Consider the following 25,742-nt stretch of genomic DNA (forward strand, 5'->3'; position numbering starts at 1 on the left):
TCTTTCTCTTTCCCTCTCTCCCTCCCACCTCTCTTTATTTATTAAAAATACATAATGCCCCTTCCCTCCGCACATGCTTTTTAAATGTAACCAAAAGGGTCTAACTAAAACAGAACAACCCTCTGCATAGTGTGTGGAATATTGGTTAATTCTATAACTTTGTTACCCAGGTAAGAGGACCCTGAAGTTGCAGAGTGATAATTTCAAATATTATTTTGTTTTTATTCCTAAGAATAACCAATGATATATCCTTTATTGTGTCAGTCACTTTTTGCCTTCTGGAGTTTACTTTATAAATATATTTTAATGTGTTACATTAACCATTACTACTAACTGTCAAAATGACCACGTTATAATGTACGGAGGCATCAGCTTGCTGTTAGGGATACCAAAGTATTCCTTGGAGAGCCTGGCAATGCGTAATTTCAACATATGTTATTTTAATGCTTCTACTCCTACCATAAAAGTTCCATCACAAATTCCTCACCTATGTTTAAAGCGATCGTGAAGTGATTTCACCAAGGTTATAATGCATTTGTGCCATGAAAATAGGAAATTGAAAGCAAGGAAGAGGTTCCCAAGTGAAACAGACTTATGAAGATCTTATTGAATGAATGAATATCTAAGAAGGCACAGGAAAAAGTACACCTGCTTTGCACTAAAAAATAATATTGGATAATGCTTACTGAATGATAATAAGTCCAGCGTGGTCTATGTGAGAAGAAATAGGCACTTAGGATGCTCTAAGTATGGAGGAGCCTAATGCAAATTGCACAGCCATTGTCACTGCAAGTGATTTGTTTAGTCCTCTCCAATAGAGTGTGAGAGATCTTATAGCGGTTGGGCCTTTGTATTTTGAAACTTTCCCTGATGAGGACGCACCCTTCTTCTGCCACCTGACCTTGGGCTGCTCAGGTAACTAGGCTGGTCTTTAATATCCTTATTGTGAAATGGAGGACAGCTCTCTTTGAAACTCCATGGTTCTGAAAACTCTTTAGGGGATTGGAAAAAAATAAAGTAGTTTCAAGTACTTTCTTCTTAACCATTAATATTTAAATTGCCTTGGAAACCTATTAATTGCTCTGAGCTTAAACATTTCTTCCAGCTCTACAATTATATGAATGTATAATATATGAATCATATGGGTATGGAAATAAAGGCTTTAATGTAGAAAATGTTTCCCGTGACAAAGTACAGACAAACCCAATGAAGTTGGATGAAATTATTGGAAGAACCTGTGTGCCCAAAATTTACTTTGACCTAAACAAAGACAAATACTAGTTGCAAAATGTAGACTCCTACATGAGAGATACAGTTAAAACAATACAGAGTTTTGCCCTGGCTGGTGTGGCTCAGTGGATTTAGTGCCAGACTGTGAACCAAAGGGTCGCCAGTTTGATTCCCAGCCAGGGCACATGGCTCAGTTGTGGGCCAGGTCCTCGTTAGGCAGCGGGTGAGAGTCAACCACACACTGATGTTTGTCTCCCTCTCTTTCTCCTTCCCCTCTTTCTAAAAATAAATTTCGGCCATTTGGGTCATTTGGAGAAATGATTTTTGTTAGCATGAATAAAGTGAACCTTAATAGTTAAAATGACTACATATTTTTGGTCTCTTTCAAACATATTTTAAACAATCATAATTTTATTTATTCATTCTTATAGGAATCTAAATGCCCATTCTTGTTAATTAATGTTAGAAAAAACAATAAAAATTCCATATATACTTTCTTTCTCATAAGTAATTAAAATCTTACATTTTTTACACTCTGTGTGTTAGGGTATACTCTCAAACATCAGATAATTTATTAAATTATAATAGCTCTTACATCCTCATCCCTTGTTTTTGCTATTCATATTAAAAATGAAGAGAAATCCAAACAAAGGAGGGAAGGATATCATATTAAGAGATTACTCTGCCTAACATCAAGATCTGAAGATAAAAAACATCATGATGTAATATCAGCATTCTTACAATAGCAAATAATTAACATCTGGTCATATTTATCATATGTATCTCTAAACAGAATTAGAAACCCAAATATTCCATGGTAAATGCCAAATGGAAATAAACAGAGGTGATATTTTCCGTCTTACTCAAATCTAGTTTGCAGCACTTATCAATGGCATTGTAATTAAATATAGATGTCTAACTGGATAAAATCTTAGACATTCTATTCTCCTTTTATTATCGAATGTGGAAAAGAATATGCTATTGTGAGAAGGCTATGGGCTTTAAAGTCAGGTAGGCTTTGCTATGCCAGGCTACTTATGCTCCTTATGTTGCCCCACAATCTCGCTCAGCCTCAGTCTCCTCATCGATGTAATGAGCATCATACATCCTTCTCAGACTTGTTGTGAGGATAACTAACAAAAGGTAATGTCCATAAGCCACCCACCAGAATGCCTAGCAGTTCATAAATTCTAAACAAATTTCCCTGCTCTTCCCCTAAAGAACAATCTACAGGTAAAAGGTATACAAAGAGAGCAGAAATAATCCATTAGCATTTTAATTTTTCTATCAAAAAAATATTATAATGAATATTACCATCAGAATTGGCCGTTAATGGCAAATAATAATTATTATTGACATATTTATCACTTATGCGAATGCTCTGAATCCCCAAATAGGTTTATCATAATATTTCTACCACTAGGGAGAGGGTTTCATTAGTATCTGTGCATAATAACCTGACAACATCTGTATAAAAGACATGGAAACACCTGCGCATCTAGTCTGTACAGAGGTAGGTGTTCATGGAATACTATGCCTTTTCCCCTGTGGAACATTTTGTCATTTTATTTTAAATCTGCAATTTCTAATTTATTATAAGACAAAATACTCAGAAGTGTCACATGACACAGAGTTCAAAGTTAAAATTTCTAGTGCTTATAAAGTCACTTTGGATGCTTTCTTTCACATGCAAAATATAATGATGACTCATTAAACTAACTGTGGAGGACCTTAGTAATTATAGGGAAATAGTAAGCTAAATGAAGCTCCTTCCATTTTTTATTTTATTTTATTTTTTACCAACTCCAGCATACTGGCATATTTTAAGTAAAATAAAGGCTGGGATCGTCAGAAACCTAAGTGCGTGTCAGGCCTTGAGTTCTCTGAGAGACCCAGGGAAGAGAACTGACCGGTATGGGCCTCATTGCCTGTGGGCTGAGTGAGTACACGAAACCCAGTGTTGGGCAAGCCCAGAACGGCAGTGATAGACTGGATATTTAGGGAAGAGTTTGGCTTGCAAAGATCTATACTTCATCCAAGCGGAAAGTTACCATAGACCCACTTGAATATGCCTGGTTTCCCTGGACAGCAAGAGGCTAAAAAGGACCAGAAGGAACAGGCCATCAAGTCTGGGGAGGTAAAAGGAGATTAAAGAACAGGACGGCATTTTTCAGCTTCTCGCCAACATTTTGGTGGCCTGCCTGGTTCTACATTCTTGGTCCACGTGGGGGAAGATTGCTTTACTTTCTAACACTTTAGAGGACTGGTGTTACTAAAGGAACCTAAAAAACAGAACTAAATTGAGATAAAAACAAAAAAAAAGTTAAAAAAGAACACCCAGAGAGAGCAAGAGCAGTCAGAAAACCTACCCTGGGAAATAAAACTGCTGGAGAGAAATAAACTTGAACAGGAAAACAGAAGAAATACCTAAGATAGAGTTAGAGTACTTTGAAGAGATAAAACAAAACAAAAAATAAGCACAATATCGACATAATTTTGATCTAAACAAGTCAGGGAGATGGGAAGAGAACATCATTACCACTAAATCCTGAATGTGTGGCTTAGAAGACCTTGTAGGAGGTGTCTCTGGAACACATAAGCAAGATGATAAGGAGATGAAAATCGTAGAAAAAGGTGACTGGAGAAAAGATCTAGGAGACTTGCTATAAGTAATAGGAATTACAGAACGAGAAAAAGAAAAAATATAGAGAGGAAAGAAAAGATACAAATAAATAAGGAGAGAATTCCTCTGAAATAAAGACCTAATGCCAGCAGTTGAAAGAGCTCACAGATTTCCAGGCTGGGCTGATGAGAAAAGAGCCAAACCTGAGCAGATCCTGGTAAAACTCTTGAACTCCAAGGACAGGTACAATAATCTTACAAGCTGCCAGAGAGGAAGAATAAGTTTGATACGTGGGATAAAGCTCACCTGCCACACTGATACAGGAAGATGGTAGAAGAGCATCAAGAGACTGCTGAGAGAAGGGGCTGCAATGGGAGAACCCTGAATTCCCCGCAGAGATCACTTAGCTGAGAGGAAGAAAACAAGTTATTTGAGGATTGTCCATGACTCTGCTAGTTATCATCCATACATTCCATCAGAGGAGAACACTTGAAATAAGACTCAAACCAACAAAACTAACCTGATTTTTACAGGACCAGTTTTACAGACCACCTTTCTTTAATTTCCTATCACCTCCTACCCCACCTGACAAGACCACTCACACATCTTCAGAAGCATTAGAAGCCTGGTGATGGAGAAAGTGGAAGGAAATAAATGAGTAGACCATGTCTCTTTACTTCCTGCTACTCCCTAAGCCATACATTTGGGGAGGAGTGGAACACCTAATTGAATTTCCAAAATCATACATTGGAAATAACTGGGCTTAAAACCTGAATTGTGTAAATTAAGACTCTTCTTGTAGGAGAATGAGGGGAAAGCTCTGTGGTTTGCTCAAGCTGTCGGTAATAAATAAAAATGAAAGCATGACAGTGGTTACAGAAACATAAAAACTAATTCCTGTGTGTACCATTTTTAGTACAGATCATCCAGTGAGCCACTTCTACTTGTACTTTAAAGAACTGGTACATATGCATCCTTACATACACTGTGTAGAGACAGGCTGGCTGGGACAAAGAGGAAGGGACAAAAACAAGGGTCAGGGATCAGAGAAAAGCTACATTTTTTGGAGGAATAGGGATACCCAAGTGCCCTGGACACCTGGTTTGAACACTGTCTGGAGGAATCAATACATCATCCATGGCAGCTTGCTAATAGAAACTTCAGAGATGTAAAATGAGATCAGTGAATCTGGAAGGGCAATTCAAAATAAGCTTACACTGTCCCTCAGGTGGCTGCAAAACAAGCTGTTTAAAAGTAATAACTAATTGCTAGAACAGAGATTGAAGACACATTTCAGAAATACCTAATTTTTCAAAAATAATCGGTTTTAAAATGTGCTATTCTAAGTTTTTCTTGGTGTATTAAAATAAGTTCAATATAAAATAGATTCTTTGTGGATCATCAAACACCCTCAAGAAGCTAATTAAAACTCACTTCTCCCCACGCCTCCCCCCTCTCTCATTTTCACTGTCTTATTGGTTTATTTACTTTTGCCTGTATGGTGGTGGTCTTTATCAGCAACAGGTTTTCCTGACTCCAGAAAATAACACTTCTGTTTTGATCAATATTGCCTGGTCTATCATCGCTACTGTCCATATCATCCTTATTTTCCAACCTAGTCTCCCTTTACAATTCTCTCGCAAATATTTCTCCATAATATTTATCTGACTCTTAAATTCTACAAGGACAGTGGCTGATGTAACACAAATCACAAGAACCATGACTGGCATGTGTCCGATGCTTAGAAATGTGTGTGGAATCAAATTTAAACAAAGTTTTCACCTTGCATTAATTACCACCATTTATTTTAATTATTCAAATTAACTACTCAGTTATAAATTACACACTCTAACAATTCTTTTTAAAAAATATTTTATTTATCCATTTTTAGAGAGAGGGGAAGGGAGGTAGAAAGAGGAGGAGAGAAATATCAATGTGTGGTTGCCTCTCACACGCCCCCTACTGGGGACCTGGTCCACAACCCGGGAAAGTGCCCTGACTGGTAATAGAATCTGAAACCCTTTGGTTCACAGGCTGGTGCTCAATCCACTGAGCCACACCAGCCAGGGAAACTTTAACAATTCTGATTATCGAGCTACTTTGATGTCTGGATTCCTTTTTGTACTAAATTCTTCAATAATCATGAGTCTTTTGAGTTGATTCCATCTACTAAAGTATTTGCAGGTCAGTGTTGGCCTGTTCATTAAGTAAAAGTGCAGGATTAGCATTTAGTAAATGGGTTGAGTATTATATAAAATTTCTATTTAATCTTCTAAGATTTTACTGATACTAAAATCCAATAATTAAGAGGTGAGATTCTTGCCTTGGAGATCAAGCCTGTATCCTTAGTAACTGCACATCTTGGGCAACATAGATACCTTTTTAAGAATGCTGCTAAGTCTTCATGCTAATGACTACACATGGGATTGCAAGAGCAGTTTCTTTAAATTGTAATGGCAGTTAATGGAGAAGTAACTCATCAAGATGAAATCAAGGTGCTGAGAGACAGGAGAATGATGCTGGCATCTAAAAAGCAATAAGAGCTCATGAAAAGTGTGATCTTGGAGAATTCAGAACGTGGAGGTGTGTTCCCTCAATTCCCCTTTTGCTGAGATATTTTTTCATAAATGTCTGCTGGGTTGTATCAAATGCGTTTTCTGCATCTATTGATATGATCATGTGGTTTTAGCTTTCATTTTGTTTACATGGTGTATCACATTTATTGATTTGAAGATATTATACTAACCTCACACCCCCAAAATAAATCCAACTTAATCATGGTGTGTGATATTTTTGATGTAATGCTGTATTTGTTTTGTTAATATTTTTCTTGAGGATTTTAGCACCTATGTTTATCAGGGATAATGGCCTATAATTTTCTTTCTTTGTAGTGTCCTTATCTGGTTTTGGAATTAAGATAATGCTGGCCTCATAAAATGAGCTTTGTGGTCTTCCTTCCTCGTGAATTATTTTGAATAGTTTGAAAAGAATAGGTGTTAGTAGATGCTCCAAGTCACTAACCACTGGAGAAGTGCAAACTAAAACCACATGAGGTATAACCTGTCAGAATGACTACCATTACTGTCCATATTACTATCAGAATGGCTACCATTAATAAATCAAGAAACAAATATTGGCAAGTATAAGGTCTGTTTGGGAAGAGTCCAGCCATTGTTAATATAACAAGAATGGTCTGCATGACATTAATGTAACCTGGCAGCCAAGGACAGTGGACTGGTTGCTCATGAGTAAACAATGACAACTTCACTGTACTAGTCAGTGGGGGGATAGATGTCATTGAGTGAGCATGTGTATTGTGTGGCCATCGCATTCAAAATGAATGAGCAAGTAGAACAACAAATCTGCATAAAAAATTTTCATTAAGCTTGAATATTCCTCTGCGGAAACTATTCAGGTGATTCAGAAGGCCGTGGCTGTGGGCAACTGGTGATCAGCAGCTTCTTCATCCCAACGCACCCGCTAATGCATCACAGTTTATGCAGAGTTTCTGGCCAAACATTAAATTACTGAGGTAACTCAGCCTCCCTACAGCCCATATTTGGTACCCTGTGACTTCTGGCTTTTCCCAAAACTAAAATCACCTTTGAAAGGGAAGAGATTTCAGACTGTTGATGAGATTCAGGAAAATAGGACAGGGTAGCTGACGGCAACTGGGAGACCTGTGTGAGGTCCCATGTTGCCTACTTTGAAGGGGCCTGAGGTGTCATCGTCCTATGTACAATGTTTCTTGTATCTTGTATCTGCCTCAATAAATGTCTCTATTTTTCATAGCGTGTGGCTGGATACTTTCTGGACAGCCTTGTTGTATGTGGAGAAAAAGGAACCCTAGTGCACTGTTGGTGGAGATGCAGGTTGGTACAGCCACTGTGGAAAGGAGTATGGAGTTAATTCAAAAAGTTATAAATGGGACTTGCTTATAACCCAATTATTCTACTTGTGGGAATATATTCTAAGAATCCTGAAACACCAATCAGAAAGAATATCTGCATCCCTATGTTCAGAGCAGCATTATTCACAATACCCAAGATGTGGAAGCAGCTCAAATGCCTGTCACTAAATGAATGGATGAAAAGGCTGTGGTGCACTTACGCAGCGGAACACTACTCAGCAGTAAAAAATGAAGAAACTCTTAGACTTTGCAATAGCATGGATGGACCTGGGGAAAATTATGCTATGAATTAAGCCAGTCAGAGAAAGACAAGTACCACATGACTTCACTTATATGTGGTTTTAATGATGATAATAAACCAAAAACAAAGTAAAAACAGACTTATAGAGACAGGGGACAGACTGCAGCTGTCAGAGGGGAGGAAGGTTGGGGGCCGGGTGAAAATGGTGAAGGAAATAAGCAAAAGAAAAAAACACCTCAGAGACCCAGTCAACAGTATGTGATTAATCAGAGGGAGAGGGGGCAGGGGTGGAAGAGAATAAAAGGGGATAAATGGTGATGGTGGAGAATTGACTTGGGGTGATGAACACAATATACAGGGATGTATTATAGAATTGTACACCTGTAACCTACAGAATTTTGTTAACTAATGCCACCCCAATAAACTCAATAAAAAAAGAAAAGATTAAAATAAAAAGAAAAGGAAAATAAAGTGGCCTTGGGTTTTAATAATAATGGTAATAAATTATATTATCATATAGTTATTATATAATAATAATTACTATTAGTTCTATTCTAAGAACTAGTGATGATTTATTTTCTAATTTAGTGGCTTGCGTTAGCTATTGTAGGTTATCAGATAAGAAGAAATACTTAATATTAGATGATTATAAATTCCTCCAAATGCAAGCAGAATATGATCACAGTGCTGTAGCAATACAGGAGACACTTCAGAGTAAGTAATAATTGCATAAACACATGTGGTTTGTGCTTAGTGCCATTAGCTACCACACTACTAAAATATGGTTAATTATGGAAAAGGAAAGGGAATTAATTGGCTTTAACAGTAACAATCTGGGGAAAATCTTGACAGTTATCGAACAACAACCACAACAATAAAGGAATAAAATCGGGTTATGGATCGTGTTTCCCTCTTTGCATTGAACTTTATTTATTTTTTACTCTGTTACTGATCATTCCCTTGCCTGCAGAATGTGGCTGCCGTACATGCTGACCTCCTGCCACAGCCAGTCAGACACCTCCCATTCCCAACCTTGGGCGTCTTACCATCTACCCTCGCTGCTTTTGCTGGCTGGTAGGTTTTTATTTAATACACTGTTTCCCCTACATATTTACTTGCATAGGGACTCTGACCAAATATTCACTTCTTATCAAATTATAGTATAAATTACAGAGACACATTCCTAAGTTTATAATCTTCCAAACCTTTACAAAAAACTTTTTAATGCATGAAAGTCTAGGTCTTCTTCCATCTCCTAGACTGAAAATACCCTGATTTTCTTTTCAAATTTCCTCATATCTACTTACTTTCATGTGTGATTTCTATTAGCAATCAGTGTCACTTTCCCATCTCAGAGCTAGGATTACTGTCTTTGAAGAACAGATGGTAACAATGTCCTCTATTTGCTTTCACCATAAAGAAGAAAAGGGTTCTACTTTTCCTCAATAGTCACACTCTCAGTAGGTTTTATACACAGGTTTGCAGTATCTCAAACTTGAGATGTTATAATATGTCCTAAAAGCCCCATTTCAAGAATCATGGCTCTCACCAAGATGCACATCCAACCTAATGCAGGAAACAAATAAAAAAATAGGAGTGATGCTTTTTTATTCTGTGTTGAATTACTTAAAAATCTTATGATATGTGAAACTGATTAGACTAATGAAAAGATACACATACCACAAACCCAGATATAAGCTTACATAGGTATAAAGTTTATACATAATATAAATACATATATTGTCTAATACATATATAATATGTATATGTACATGTATAATATGTACTATATATAATATGTATTATATACAATGTATATGAATTTGTGTCATCCTAGGTGTTGTTATAGAAGGCACAGAAAATGCTTCTAGCAGTATGTTTTTCATTCTGGCATTTAGAAGAAACTAAATGTGGGGAGTTGTAAATGTCCCTCTGGAGATTTTATATAGATATATAATATACATACATAAACATATAGAAATTTAAAGAAATTTAAAGCCTTTTCTTTAAATGATACAGATCTCCAGTGATGCCCATTAGAGGCTTAGCCCAAGCACGGCAAATACTTTTCAAGTTCTCGTAACGTTTTAGTGTTGTGTAGCTTACCATACTCGGAAAGATTCCAGGTCATGACGGGTCTTGGTAAAAGTGCGTATTGTGATCTTAATTCTGTCAATAACTAACTCTTCAAAAGGTAACAAAGTAATCTATTTGTTATCTGTGAACTAAATCTAATTTCCTGTCTGTACCGACCCCCTCCTTTCATCTTTTTGATGAAAGGATGTATAAATTCACATTCAATGAGCAGAATTTTGCTGAATGCTTCATAAGCTCTAATTATGAGAACACAATGTATTATGTTTCAATCATGAGTTAATTATTAAGCATTAGTAAAACTTACTAATTCAATTTAATTGAAGGTGAAAGTCAGCCAATTTAGGAGAACGAAAGGCAGTGTCATTCTGTTAAGTTCATCTGTTGACTAGGATTGGAGAAAGGGAAGTCGTTTTCAGGGCTACCGGGGGTCCCATTCACAAACTATGATGTGAGTGCTGCCTCCTAGCGCTGTGCAAGGTCCAGCTTGCACAACCTGCCCAACCACGGGTGGCAGTCCTAGTGCCTAAATATAAAAGAAAGGAGTGTTACAAAATATAATAATGAACTTGTTTACCCCTTTACCGCTTGGCAAGGGAAAACAAGGACAGTAACATTTTTGAAACATATATTAGTTTAAGATTTTATTTCCCTTTTGTCATTGTCAAGCAATTTATTTAACAGGTGTAATCTGTAAGCCAAATTAGCAAATAGAAGGAAAACTTTGATATAGCATCTGCCCCAAGCACTCAAGATTTAAAATTAGCAAGGTCCCATTCATCGATGTTTTATTGACCTGCCGCACTACTTGTTTGGATAAACTGTAGTGGCTCAGTGAAAACCAGCAAGCAGAAATTTTCCCTGAACAATACTAATTTTGTCTCTAACAATTCATTTAAGGCACTGAAACTGTCTTGCTTTCCAACATCTTGTGGCATTCAGAGATTTTATGGACAGTTGTGTGTTCTAAAGTCAGCAATCTTAGACGATGACAAACCCTGGACATCGGGTAAACTGTGCAGACACTTGGTAACACACAGGACGGGACGGAGGACACATTTCCAGCCATGAAAAGACACTCCAGTTTGTAGAGGAGCTGGGTAGCAGTGGAACTCCAGAGCCCTCTTCCACATTACTTTTTATGTTGTCTAGCATGCTTCTTCCTGGCTACACATTCTTCATCAATGATGCTTATAAACATTAATGACCTGATATGCTAGCATTTCTGTGGACTCTATTATCAAATGTCCAAAGAAATGTGGATCATCGAGTCATTTCATATAATAAATAAAGAACTGGCAGCTCATTTGCCCCTTGCAGTTGTGGTGATGGATGAAGGAGACAGATGCTCCCCTTTGCTTGTGCTGCGCCAGGAAAGGCAAATGCAGAAAATTTATCAAGTAGGAGGACTTTCAATGACTGTGACGTTTGTTCAGCCAACATGGAGAGATATCAGAATCATTACACACTTTTTAAAAGCTATTCAATCATTTATTTGCTCATAAAAATATTAAGTGCTTCCTATGTACCTGGCATAATTCAAAATGGGGGAATAAAGCAGTGAAACTAGACAATAGCCCCCACCCGCAGGACATTAATAATTTAGTGGGAAGACCAACCAGTAACAAATAAGTTAAAAATACATACATACATATAATGCACATAATCTGAAGGTGATAAGAGCTGTGAGAAGGTAAATAAGTGAAGAGGGCTAGGGCATAATAAGACAATTAATGAATGTTACATCAGGTAGCCAGTGATACTGTGAAATGTAATAGAATCGTACAAATGCTGGGAGGCTGTTTCAGACTCTGTGGTCAGGGAAGAATTTCCTGCAATGCGAACAGCTGAGGCAAGACCTGAATGAGAAGGAGATAGCTGTGTCAGTACTGTGGAGGAGAACCTTCAAAGGCCCTCACTGAAGAGTGAGCCTGAAGTATTAGGTGAACAGAAGCCAGCATGTTGAGAACACAGTATGGGGGCAGTTGGACAGGAAGAGATAAAATCCCAGAGACAGACAGGAACAGACCAAACTGGCCAAGGTAAGATGTTCAGTCTTCACCTGGACCTGTATGTGTATACAGAGCACCCTGAATGTGGGGTGCTACCCCTCCAAACTGGCCAGAGAGTCATTCTATCCCTCTGCACCAGCCCTGGTGCTCATTTGTCAGCCATCCCATCAGACAGACTAGCACACAAATATAGGTGCTGTGTCAGGCATGATTCTAAGTGATGGGAATGCAAGAGAGGCCCTGCTAGTCCTGCCTGTATAGAGTATATATTTCAGGGGAGAAGTTATAAATGAAGTGATCGCAAGCATCATGAGGTCTAAGAGGAATATATATTGGTAATATTTATAATAAAATAGGGTTAACCCAGCCTACAACCTAGGTCCAATATATATGCAGCAATAAAATAGTATTTCATCTTACATATTTCACCCCAGAAAGTCATTCCAAGACTACCTACTATAAAAATAAAATAGATTAAAAACATCCATTTTTGTGGTGCTCTTTGATTTTCTATATCTTTCATATGCATTATCTCATTTAATATTCACAATAACTGTGATAGAGGTCAGTCAATTCTCTATTTTTTTGATATATTTATTGATTATGCTATTACAGTTGTCCCATTTCCACCCCTTCACTCAACTCCATCCTGCCCACCCCCTCCCTCCCACGTTCACCCCCTATAGTTCATGTCCATGGCTTTCCCCTGCTGGTGTGGCTCAGTGGATTGAATGCTGGCCTATGAACCAAAGGGTCACCTGTTTGGTTCCCAGTCAGGGCACATGCCTGGGTTGTGGCCAGGTCCCCAGCAGGGGGCATGCAAGAGGCAACCACACATTGATGTTTCTCTCCCTCCCTTCCCCTCTTTCTAAAAATAAATAAAATCTTTAAAAAGAAAAAGAAAAGCTGAAGCTCTGGAAATTTAAATAAATTGTCTACAGTTATGAAATGAGTTAGTAGTGTAAGCAGTCTTAGCATTTTTCTATATCTTCGATATCATGAGAAGTTTGGTCTGAGATAAACATGGTAAAACTGTTTACCCTATAGCATTAGGTGTCTCATTCAGAGGAAAAAGGTAGAGAGAACATACATAGCATCCTCATTCTTAGGAAATACAGGATATATTTACCGAGATGTTCAGATAAGCACCAGGTAACAATTTGTGCAGAAAGTTGGTGTGCATTTAAAGTTAGGTAATAATCTGAATGGGATGGCATTAAACTATAAACTTGTCTTGAGAGAAATTTTTAAACTAGGCATATATGTAAATAGATTATGGGGATAGATTTTGATGTTCGTTTCCTTTTCTTTTCACATTATCAAAATCATTGTCAATATGAACCTTATCCACCATTTCCTCTGAGCTTATTCATTAGTTTAGAAATCTACTGTGCTCTTCATTTCACAGGGTAATTTTGGCTACTCTCTGCTTTCTCTCTCTTTCTCCGAAAGACTTCTTTCTGCCCAGGTACTCTAGAAAACCTCACTCAGCATTCTGTTCTGATTGTCTTATTCTCAGCACTAAGCCTGATGCCAAGATTTCTATTTGAATGACCTCTTCCTAGAATGCTAAATTGTCAACCTTTAGAAAAGCTTCATTCATTTAATCTTTCTCATTTTTTTAGAAAATCAGTAGAGAATTCTATTCAATATGTAATCTTGAATTTGCTGCCTTACTAACCAAGCATTCTCTGTTGCTCTCATATAGGGCAATTTCCCTATTTTTGCTTCATGGTTATAAATGTCTGGTTCTATTAATACTGATTATTTTACATTATGTTTTATAATGAGACAGCACTTTGAATACTATGACATAAAAATACATTGATATTTTTAAATATCATTGTCTTATTACAAATATTACATATCTAATCTTTTGTTCCAATGACACCTGCAAATGCCTTATTAATTAAAAATTGCCAACAGTGATGTTTCTCTCCTTCTCTTTCTCCTTCCCTTCCCTTCTCTAAAAATAAATAAAATCTTTAAAAAATAAAATAAATTTAAAAAAATGCCAATTACTAAGTTATTAAGACACAAAAGAAAAGTATTCAATTTCATGTGTATTTGTGCGTATGTGTTGTCTTATTCTTCACAGTTATATTCAGGTACATGGCATGTAATGTGCTGAAGACAAATGCTGCTATCATCTCATCAATAGAAGTACCACATAATTTCACTCACATGTGGAATCTAAAGAACAAATTGAACTAACAAGCAAAATAGAGACAGACTTGTATAGAGAGCAAGCTGACAGCTCTGGGGCTGGTTAGAGGGTAGAGAGAGTAAGAAACAAAGATAAAAAGGGAAAGAACTCATGGGCACACACAACAGTATGGTGATTGCAGGGGCAGGGGGAGTGGGGGAACTGGATGAAAGAAGGTGAAGGGATTCGTCAAAGAACATTCATGAATGAGCCTTAGACATGGGCAACACTGTAGTGATGGCCAGAGGGAAAGGTGGGAGGGAGGGAGGTGAAGGTGGGCAAAGAGGAGCAAAGGGGAACAGAGAGATACTGCTTGTGGCAATGGGCTCATGATGCAGTGTTCAGATGATGTTTTATTGAGTTGCACACTTGAAACCTTATGGTTTGGGGAAGAACCAATGTCACCCCAATAAATTCAATTAAAAATACTTTTGTCAAAACTTCATTCCATGTCAAGATGCCAGGTCCTGTGCTAAGAGGTTCCTTTTTTTTTAATTCTATATTATATTTATATGAACTCTGAATAATTAGTTTGCAATATGAGTTTCCTCCTAAAAAGTCAGTGAAGATCAAAGGAACATTTTTAAAATAAAAGTTGCTGAGAAACTTCTTTGTAAAGAATGAAAAACACTTACGGGAACCAGGAATTTTTTAATCTCCTCCAATGCATGACTCATACGTGAATAAGCTTCCCCAGGTGGCGCAAACACTTCAATTAATACATGAAGTTCATCACTCAAGTGGGCATATTTGGCTTCCCCACTCTTCCTTAGTTCTTCTTCCTATGAAAGAAGTTATTTTTAGAAATACAAATCTACTCATTTTAGATTGATTTAACATTTACTGTGACTACGACAAAAGGGTATAATTTAAGCAAATTTTCCATAAGTAGAAACCCTTTGAGAAATAAAAATCTGGTACAAGCCATTTAAAGATTTTAAAATCATTTTTGAGTGAATGATAAAAAAAACCTGGCGTAATTATCATCTACAACAGATTTTAATCAGCTAAATGAAAATGTTAAATCCCTGAAAAGAAGTAACAGAAATACCATTAACTCTTCAGTGTTCGCCACTACATTATGGAAGGAAAGGCTTGCTTCTGTGTCTGACAAGCAATATTTTGCAGAGAATGGACCAAAGATTATCACTGTTCTTTAAGAAAACCACAACTTCCTAATAACCTTTTGAGAGGTGGTGAAAGGTTATTTGTTCGCCATTAAAGTACGCAAAACCAAGGTTCACCCCCTGGCCAAAGTTTCCACTGGCCCAGATTATCACTGAGCCTCACACCCACATCCTCTCTATGATTTGTTGCCTTACTTCGGTCAATAGGAGTTGATTGAAGAGATGGTGGTTAAGCATCAGGTTGGCATTGATTATGCACGACCTACACATCCTCAGCATCACTAACACTGGATCAGATTTTTCATAGTACTGTACCCAGGTGACTAGTGAAGACTAGTTCAGTACAGGTGCAGAGCAAGTCAGTATATGACTTACATACTTTGTTAACGTGTGCTACCTATTTTTCACATACCATCTCTAATATCATAACAACCTTGTATGTTATTCACAGATTTCAGATTAGGAAACTCAGTTTGAAAGGCTCAGTAGCATCAGCAAAGTTGAGATTCAAGCCCAAATCATTTTGCAACCAGATTTGTATTACCATATTTTTTGGATTATATGATGTGGTGGACCATAAGACACACCTAGGTTTTAGAGGAGGAAAACAGGAAAAAAAAATTTGAAGCAAAAAATGTGGCCCTGCTCATGCCTCCTGTGACCCCGCTCCATCGCCACCTCCCCACCCCCCAGCAGGACAGGTAAGCTACATTCTGACTATAAGACACACCCTTATCTTCTTCCCAAATTTGGCAGGGGAAAGTGCATCTTATAACCTGAAAAATACGGTATTTTTAGGAATTCAAGGAAGCAAAATTTGGTTAACCACATGACATAAGTAATATTAGTCATGTTTTTCCTTACTTGATCCCATCCCAGTTAACTAGCAGTTGTTTCACTAAATTTCAAAAGATAAAGATACATTTAGTTGTATATGGAAATTAAGAAGGCGTAGACCTAAGCTGGATAAACAAAAGCTAATTTGCTATTGATCTACATGACTTAACTGTACGGCCACTGTTAATGTGTTTATCCGATTAGAAAAGGTCACCCTGAGTGAGACCAGAAGTGCCTGCTTCCCTGACCATCCCTCGCCTATTCAAACCCCCAAAGAGCTACACCTTTTAACCTGGGAATCTTCTCCACTCCCCTAAGCATACCCTCTACCTGGAATTAGGAGTTTTTACTTAAAGGAGTTTTTCTTAGTTCCCAATCTTAGTTTGGGGATGAGAAGCAGCACTCGAATGAAGAATATGCACCCTTGGGTGTAGGACACATTTCGTTCCCCTTTGTATTCTGCCGGGATGCCCTCCGCTGGTGTATGCTGGAGTCAGCGTCATTTACACGAAGTGCTGGGGTACTTAACCCAGAGGCTTCCTGACCCTGACCCCATTTCAATACTTCCCAAACTGATTTCCAGCTGGCTATGGAGAGTTACTTGCTAACCACATTTTATAAGGCCTGTGGACTGTGAGGTATGGCAATCAAATAATTGTAATGCTTATTTTTAAAGTTTCTCAAATCAAATGAGCCTGATTAGATATGTCTGCATTTGAAAACACATTTGCCACTCCCCCTTCCCATAATCCTTTCTATAAAGAGGTTAGAAAACTGAGGTCCTTAGAAATTAAGCAACTTCCTAGAGGTCAAGTGTTAATTAAGACTCCAGCCAAGACTCAGTGAGGTGGGTGACGGCATGGGAAAGGTCTTCAAAGGAGAAGGTCAACACAGCAGAACCTGTCATGAGCCACTATGGGTTATTTTCAAAACTAGATTCTATGTCTTCAAAGGTGTTGTCAGAGTTGAACTCACTCACTGGGGTGGCTTTTGACGGAGTAAAATTTCCCAAGCTTTCGTTCCTTCCTCTGTGAAATTAACATATATTACTTATCTCACAGGACTGTGTGAGTTTTGAGAAAATTGAAGTATGTTTTGTATATTAAAATGCTAAGCAAATTTATTGAAATAATAAATATTTTCTTACATTCTCAAGGACTGTTTTGACATAATGTTTGATTGTTTCAACAGAGACCAAAATGAATGTAGGTCCAACAAGCAGGAGAGTGACTTCTCTCTCAAGTAAAAATCTAAGTTGTAGGCAGATCGAGGAGCAGGTGGTTCTCTCCTCCTATCCAGGGAATTGGGTTCCTCCTCTTAACTCAAGCGACTACCTAGGATACCGTTCTTGTGTAAGTTGATGGAGGCTATCCATCATCACTTCTGAATTCCACTCCACAGAGAAGAGAAAGAAAATGTAGACAGTGAAAAGCTTCTTTTCAAGGACATATGCCAGAGGTTTCATACATCATTGCTGCTCACACCTCTTTGGAAAGACTGTAGTCACATGGTGGACTGGATGCCACCGAGGCTTGAATGTGGTCTCAGACGGAGCAGCCAATAGACTATCTACAATGTAAGGGCTTCAGCTGACAGAAAAAAGTGAGAATGGATATTGGGTGACAATGAGCTGTCTTTCCCATGCAAGCCCTCAGTCAGAACTAGGTAAAATGACACTTGATTATTAAATCTAATTGTGGTGAATAGTTAACCAGTGTCTGCCAGAATGTTCAAATTTTATTTAAAAAAAACCATACTATATCCCCGCCCCCCTCCCCCGCTGGGTTTATAACAGAAAGCTCTAAGCTTCATTTGAATATAGGCAGACATCACAGCCGTCCCGGCCAACAGAAGAGCTGGGACACTATTAAGTGCACTAATAGTAATTTCACACAACCTCTTGAGGTATTTCCTAGACAAAATTCCAAATATATTTTGAAAAAAATGTTTAGTTTTGCAACAAATACATTATCTAATAAGTGGATCATGAATGGACAGTAGTGTTTTTATGTTTCTGTCCAACTACCTTTTGCATGTTTTGTAACAAAGATCACAGTACCCTGGGCGGTTACACTAGAGAGAACAGGGAACATAATAACAAGGAGAGGTTAAAAAATGAATAAATAAAAATAAATTAAGAAAATTAGAAATGCTAGAAACATCTCGGGTGTAAATTGAGATGTATAGTTCCAAAGCTGACTTTAGAAAATTGGATCCCCATCCAAAAGGCACGAAGAAGGGCCCAGGGAGCACAGGAAAACAATGTAGGGTACATACTCAACCGTAAATCTTCTCGGCAGGGTGCAAAACTGTTTAGAAGAGTGTACACTCAGTTGATAAAGGTACATTTATCCCATTGAGGCTATTTGCTTTAACCACTGACCTTCAGAAAATGTTTAGCTATTACAAAGGAATCACAAGCTAATTATTTTAAGTAAAATTATTAGTTGCTAAACATAGAAGATTCTAAACAAAGTCATTAAATATATCAAATTTAGTTTTACATATCCCCACATGTTATACCTTTGGGTAAAATATAAGTAAAACATACCAGTTTTTATTAGTTATGTTATAGAGAATAGCATGGCATTAAATAGAGCCTAATTAAATTGCATTCGTGCATGTAATTGTTAAAAAAAGTTTTCAGAAAGTATTCTTGTCGGATTATCATTTGTATTTTATTTTCTACAAAAGAATGTTTCAGATATGGAAATCATTTTACAATGAGAAATCTTCCTCTTAATTCAAAATAACATGTTTATTGAAGAAAACCTGAAAAATACCCAAAAGAACAAATATTTTTTTTAAAAAATCAACATGCACACAGTTCAAGATACACTTTTAGCATTTTCAGTGTATTTTCTTTAAGTCTCTTTTTACAATAATAATAGTGATGAAATAAAGTCATAATTTTGATATTGCTTTTTAGGTCAAAGGTATACACAGCACTTTCCATGGATTATCTAATTTTATTTGCATAAGTATAGTTTCTGTTAGATAACATTATTCCCTTGAGTTTACTGAGGAGGAGATTATGGCACAGGGAGAGAAACTCATCCAGAGTATGCATCATTGAGTAGAACTACAATCCAGGCAATAATCTCATATCCAAAGGTCAGGTTATGAGATAGTCACTGTAATGCAAGTAAACTTTTTATATACTCAGATCTCCCCATGGGTATCTCTGGTTTCTGGGAGACCTTGACCAAGGGTCTCAGCAATTTCCTGGTATCCAGACCCATGGAGCCCAGCCCTCTGCTCCCCACAGCACCCCACAGCAGATCACAGGTCCTTACACAACAAACACACCTGCCACGATTTTTCTTTCCCATCTCCCACAAGGCTTGGATTTAGTAGCTGTGTGCCGTCGGTGCTGGGGGAACCAGTAGTTTCACGGTTCTCACTCATTTCCTTCATGAGCGGCTTACATTCTTTACCCCTAACTCTGTTTGCAACCATCAGTTCCAACAAGGCATCCATCCAAAGTCTTTAAGGTTGAGCTCAGATTAGTCTGCACAATTTCTCATGGATATTCATGTTGTACTGCTAAAATGAGTGGGTTTCATGAAGGGTCTTCTCCATTTCCCTGCACAGTCTGTCCAACAGCAGGGGCAGGATGGTGAGGACCCTCCACACCCTGATTCTGTTTTGGGGTAGGGACTCTGGTCAGCTCACAACTGGGTATTTCACTTTAGTTCAGATTATTCAAGAGAAATTCCCCAAAGAGGAGACAGGATCCAGACATCACCTTGTGTTCTGCTACTGAGTCCAGCCATTTGGTCCCTGGATTTGCCAAATGCCAATTGTACAATAATATAAAACTCAAAATTTCTTAAAATATCCTAAAGGATTCACTCTCACAATCACCATGGGTGATACAGACTTCATTTAGAATATCAGAGGGGCACAAAGCAAAGGGGTCACATTGATAATTTCATTACAGACAACTCAAAGAATCCTTATTCTTTTGTCCCAAGCCTTTTCCTGCTTCATTACACAATTAAATTTTTTTCTCTCCTATTTCTGATTTTTGTATTACTCTCTCCTCCCACCTGAAATCTCCTAGGGGATTTAAAATTATTTTCACCTTTATTAAACCAAGTAATATAGTTATTGAGTGCTAATTTCCAAGCTCAGATATCCAGTTCATTATAGAGATCAATGAAATAAAGGGGACACCAGTCACTTGGCACTTCCATCCTTATAGTCCTGGTGTGGAATCGCACACACACACTCACACAAAATGCAATGCTCCTTACAGTGGGATTCTAGTGAAAGCAAATGTTCCCATATTCTCAAATTAAGAATAGTCATCTACTTTGGGCATTTTTAAAGGATTTTTATAAGTTGTTTATAATATGATTCTTCCTTTGCCTATTCCAGATTTTGGTATTTTGTGCCTCCAGAATCTCCAGAAAAGAATCCAATCACCAACACCACCAGCAGAGAGACACCTGAGTAACTGAGTTCATATCTTACTCGTCATTTTTTAAACACCTATGTATTCATCTAGATGTACACATAACATGTGATGTCATACACCTTATATTGTCTTTTCTTAAATATCTAAGTATAATAGAAGTAGTGTTTACTCCATCCACTAACTGACTCATCAAATTAGTTAATTGCCTCATAAAATATGTAACCTAATGTCCAAGATAATCTGACTATTCAAGCCCCCATCACCTAAATTCTATAAACTAGGAGTAAGTGGTATTTGTTCCCAAACTTATTTATACTTGTATTTGTTATTGTATTTTGTTATATATTTGTAATTCCCATTTTAACTTTTTTTAATTATAAAAAATATGTAGGTTGAGAGATTTTGCTGTATCATAAATTGCTTCTACAGTTAAATTAACTCCTTCATTTTTTCCAATACTTTTTTCCTAGATCAATTATAGCATCATTCTGACTTGTGATTCATCTTTATATATGTCTGTTTCCTCATTTTCCCACCTCCCAAAGAATCCTGCATATACAAGAGTATTTGATAGGACATGGGGAAGATGCTCAATTATTTCTTGTTGAATGACTTACTTAAAGCTGAAAATTATGCCACATTTTCTTGTATCATCCAGCCATGCCTTTACTCTTTTGTCATGCTAAGGTTTTCTTTAAATGCACAAACACTTACTGTCCTAAGACCTTGGAATAAAATAAATTGTATTTAGTAACATGATTTTCTTTTTATCTTGGAAAAAAGTCTCCAAATTATTATTACTTTCAATATCCTTCTATTAAATAGAAAATAATACATAGATAACATATATGCATAATCAGTGACAATTTATTTTATAATCAAGTAATTATGCAATTGTAGTTTGCACTGCATCAAGTATTTGTTCTGTAATTATAACCACAAACACAATCTGTGTAAGTAAATAAACCAACAGAAGCTATTTGCCCAAAAGAGTATTTAGATGCTGCTTATAAACAATTTAGAATGAGCAACCTTTTTAACAACGGCCCATTGTATCTAGTCCCTCCTATGTCTGGTGCCCTATTGGGCAATGGGATTGGCAGGTGCACTAGTTCCTTTTTGGGTTCTCCAGCTTCAAGAGAAGCAATCGCTGGATAAATACAGTGCCTGCTCTTTCCACCCAGGAATCAACCTTAGCAAACTTCAGAGTCCAGAGAAAAGATCCCAATGATTGAAAACTCTGCAGTAGTATTTTAGCAACTGCCACCATCTTAGAGACTGAAATATTTTTTTATTACTATGTAGAGGAACAAATATTTCAAAACTCCTATAAACACGTATCAACCAGTGCTTTCCTGTAGACACTGTTATGTAGCCATTGGTCCAGGAAGGGGCCCTGGACCTGGACTTAGAAGGTGCCGAGTGTAACGGCTCCCCCAGTCATGGCTCTATTACTAAATGCAGACTTTAGCAGGTACTTCACTCTTGCACCCCTTAGTTTATTCACACGCAGAGCAGGGAAGGTTACCAGAGAGGTAGTTTTCAAATGGTGATATATGGACCCAAGAGAGCTCCACAGAGGTGCCTTTTGGGCTACGTAAGAGCAAAAGGAGGATTCTCCCCATCCCATTCAAATGTATCAGCTCAACTTAGACCTGCTTATGCATAAAATGTCAGGTAAGAAGACACTGTTCCACAAGATCACCAAATTGAAAACAGTCAACAACAGTAGACTTGATGGTGTCAAAGGTTTCTCGTAGCTTTAAAATTTCATGACTCATCATGTGACTTTCCTTCAAAGGCACCCTCATCCTGCACATTAGAACTTCAGTATTAGAAATGCTATTTCCAAATGGTGTCTTCTTAGATATGTTACTAAGAAAAATCAAACTTCAAAATGGCAATTATGCATCTTAATCTTTGACCATCTACAATGAGGCTGCTACTGTATATTTTATATACATTATATCATTTAATCTTCATTGAACCCTTAGAAGGGCATTGGGAGAAGCAGAGGATAGTGAAAAGTAAGAAGATTTTGAGGTCACAGAGATCTTAAATTGACAACGCTGATATTTATTATCTATAATATTTTTTAAAGTTAATAATTTTTTGAGATTTAAGATCTTATTTTTCTTTCTTTTTTAAAAAATAGTTCAGTTTGTATTGTATTATTTTTTCCATTACCATTTATCCCCTTTACACCCTCTTGTACTTCTATCCATTAGGGCCTTAATCTAAAAATGAGGAAAAATGAGATTTCTAATGTAAGGATGAAATGAAGCGATATACATAAATCACAAATACAATGCCTAGTACATTATAAATACTCATAAGATATTAAAGGTTTTCTCTCAGAGGAGGTAAGTAACTTGGTTGCAGTAACTTGATTCAGGAAGTAAGAGACTGGAAGTTGGTCTGTCTGACTCCTAAGCCATACTTTTATGATAATGGTTGTTTATTATGAACATTAAATTCACTTAAAAAACTATAATTACAAAAGTTTCAAATCACGTGTTGCTTCAATAAGATGTAACTGAGAATGAATCAATTTAATGCTAGTTTACTTATTTTAAGTTAATTAAATTTTTTCTCTGAGCATTTTTTATTTTTAAATATTTTAAATATATTTTATTGATTATGTTATTACATTTTTCCCATTTTTTCTCCCCTTTATTCCTGTCTACCTTCCAATTCCCTCCCACCATCACCCCCCCACCTTAGTTCATGCCAATGGGTGGTACATATAACATCTTTGGCTTCTCCATTTTCCATACTATTTCTAATCTCCCCCTGACTATTTTGTACCTACCATTTACATTTCTTATTCCCTGTACCTTTTACCCCATTCTGACCCCTGCCCCTCTCCACTAATAACCCTCCATGTGATCTCCATTTCTGTGATTCTGTTCCTGTTCTAGTTGTTTGCTTAGTTTATTATGTTTTTTTAGGTTCAGTTGTTGATAGCTGTGAGTTGTCATTTTACTGTTCAGAGTTTTGATCATCTTCTTTTTCTTACATAAATCCCTTTAACATTTCATATAATAAGGGCTTGGTGATGATGAACTCCTTTAACTTAGCCTTATCCGGGAAGCACTTTATCTGCCCCTCCATTCTAAACGAAAAGCTTTGCTGGATAGAGTAATCTTGGATGTAGGTCCCTGCCTTTCATGACTTCAAATACTTCTTTCCAGCCCCTTCTTGCCTGCAAGATTTCTTTTGAGAAATCAGCTGATAGTCTTATGGGAACTCCTTTGTAGGTAACTGTCTCCTTTTCTATTGCTGCTTTTAGATTCCAGTTTCCTTCCCGTCACTATTGGTTCCCTGTATATTTTCCTTTATTTAACTTTTCATAGCCTTCACTTCTTCCTCTATTTTGCAACCATACTCAACCATTTCTGTGAGCATCCTGATTACCAGTGTTTTGAACTGTGCATCTGATAGGTTGGCTATCTCTTCGTTGCTTAGTTCTGTGTTTGGAGCTTTGATCTGTTCTTTCATTTGGGCCATATTTTGTTGTCTGGGTGCACGTGTTATGTAGTAAGGGGCAGAGCCTTAGGTACCAGGGTGGGGCAACCCCCTTTTCTGCGTTGTGGTGCTGTATGTGGGGGATGGGTCCTAGAGGGAACAATGCTGCTTGCTTGGCTCTTGGCCTGTTTTCAGTCACTTCCCTCACTTCCCCCACTTCCCACAAGCAAATTGGACCCTTCTGGTGCTGATTCCCAAGTCAGTGGGCTTGTGTACATTCTAGGACCCCGTGAGTCTCTCCAATGAGCTCTCCTGTGAGGTTGGGAGTTTCTCTTGCCTCCACATCCCCCCCACAGGTTTCTACAGTGAGAGGTTTTGAGGCTTTAGTTTCTCCTCACTGGAACCCTGAGTTGCGAAGTCTGTCTTGCTCCCCAGATGTTCCTCCTGGTTTATCTGCACGCAAATGTTGGACCACTTGGTCTGCCACCCTCTGCCTTGCCATGAGTCCTCTCCACCCCGGCCACCTGTCTCCTCTCCTCCTACCAGTCTGAGTAAATGTTTCTTCTTTAACTCCTTTGTTGCCGGACTTTCATACAGTTCATTTTTTTTGGCAGTTCTGGTTATATTTTGTTTTTAAATTTGTTGTTGTCTTTCTTTTGGTTGTGAGAGGAGGCAAAGCATATCTACCTATGCCTCCATCTTGGCTGAAAGTCTCTAAGTTAATTTAAACGTACAACTTTAAGAGAGTGTACACTTAAAATTACTCTAAGCCAAAGAGCTCACACGTTTTAGAAAGAAAAATTTATCATCATGTGTTTTCTTGAATTTTAAGTTTCAAATTAATTATTAATTTATAGTCAACCATATGTCACCTGGGCCCCCTAACACTGAAAGGCCACACATCATGGTAATTAACAGCCCAGCTTCCATTCGTGATGCCAGGGTTAAGATCCCATTAATACTGTGAAAAGTTGAGCAGGTGACCTCACCATTTCAGCATTAGAATCCTTCACTTGTGAAATAATGATGGTAATAACAGTAATAATATAGTAAGCACTAACCAAATATGACTACTGTTAAATATTTAAAATTTAAATCTATATACAAAATTATATATTAAGTGAAAAAGTTAATATATTCAAAGGTCCCAATTATTCTTCCAGGAGTAGCTCTTCTAGTGACAGGAATACATGAAATATTTTTTTTAAAAGAAGTTTAGAGCACATAATGTAGAGTACATGAAAGTTTCATACTTTGGTTTTTACTTTAGCAATTATTACTGTCATATTTTATCCTCAGAGTTATAATTTACTAGAGTGCTTTTTGAATGCTTTTTCTTTTTAATGCCCCAGGGAACATTCTGTTAAAAGAAATCCTCTTCAGAAATAAATAAGTCTATTGTCTGCACAGCTTTCTCCATCAAGAAATTGAAATAAACACACATTTATTATTTATGCCTTGGCCTGAGTGGGATTTGTCTGAATCACCAATTTAAAAGCATTTTTAAATACACATATGTGGAAATTCTTTTATGCCGTACAAATTAGTTGTCCAAAATTTATCTACACAAA

General features: G+C 37.3%; 1 protein-coding gene across 3 annotated transcripts in view; it reads right to left on the bottom strand.

The window, feature by feature from the left end:
• The window catches only part of KHDRBS2 (KH RNA binding domain containing, signal transduction associated 2), a 544,593-nt gene that overhangs the window by 273,910 nt on the left and 244,941 nt on the right, over positions 1 to 25,742 (bottom strand). For all 3 annotated transcript variants that reach the window (XR_008425555.1, XR_008425556.1, XM_024576649.3), the window contains exon 4: positions 14,952 to 15,098. Coding sequence is in view for 1 of the 3 variants with exons in the window: in XM_024576649.3 (XP_024432417.1) it covers positions 14,952 to 15,098 (147 nt within the window). In the remaining 2 variants the exon portion in view is untranslated. The remainder of the gene's footprint in view (positions 1 to 14,951; positions 15,099 to 25,742) is intronic.

This window comes from Desmodus rotundus, chromosome 11 (assembly GCF_022682495.2).
Source record: "Desmodus rotundus isolate HL8 chromosome 11, HLdesRot8A.1, whole genome shotgun sequence".
Lineage (NCBI taxonomy): Eukaryota > Metazoa > Chordata > Mammalia > Chiroptera > Phyllostomidae > Desmodus > Desmodus rotundus.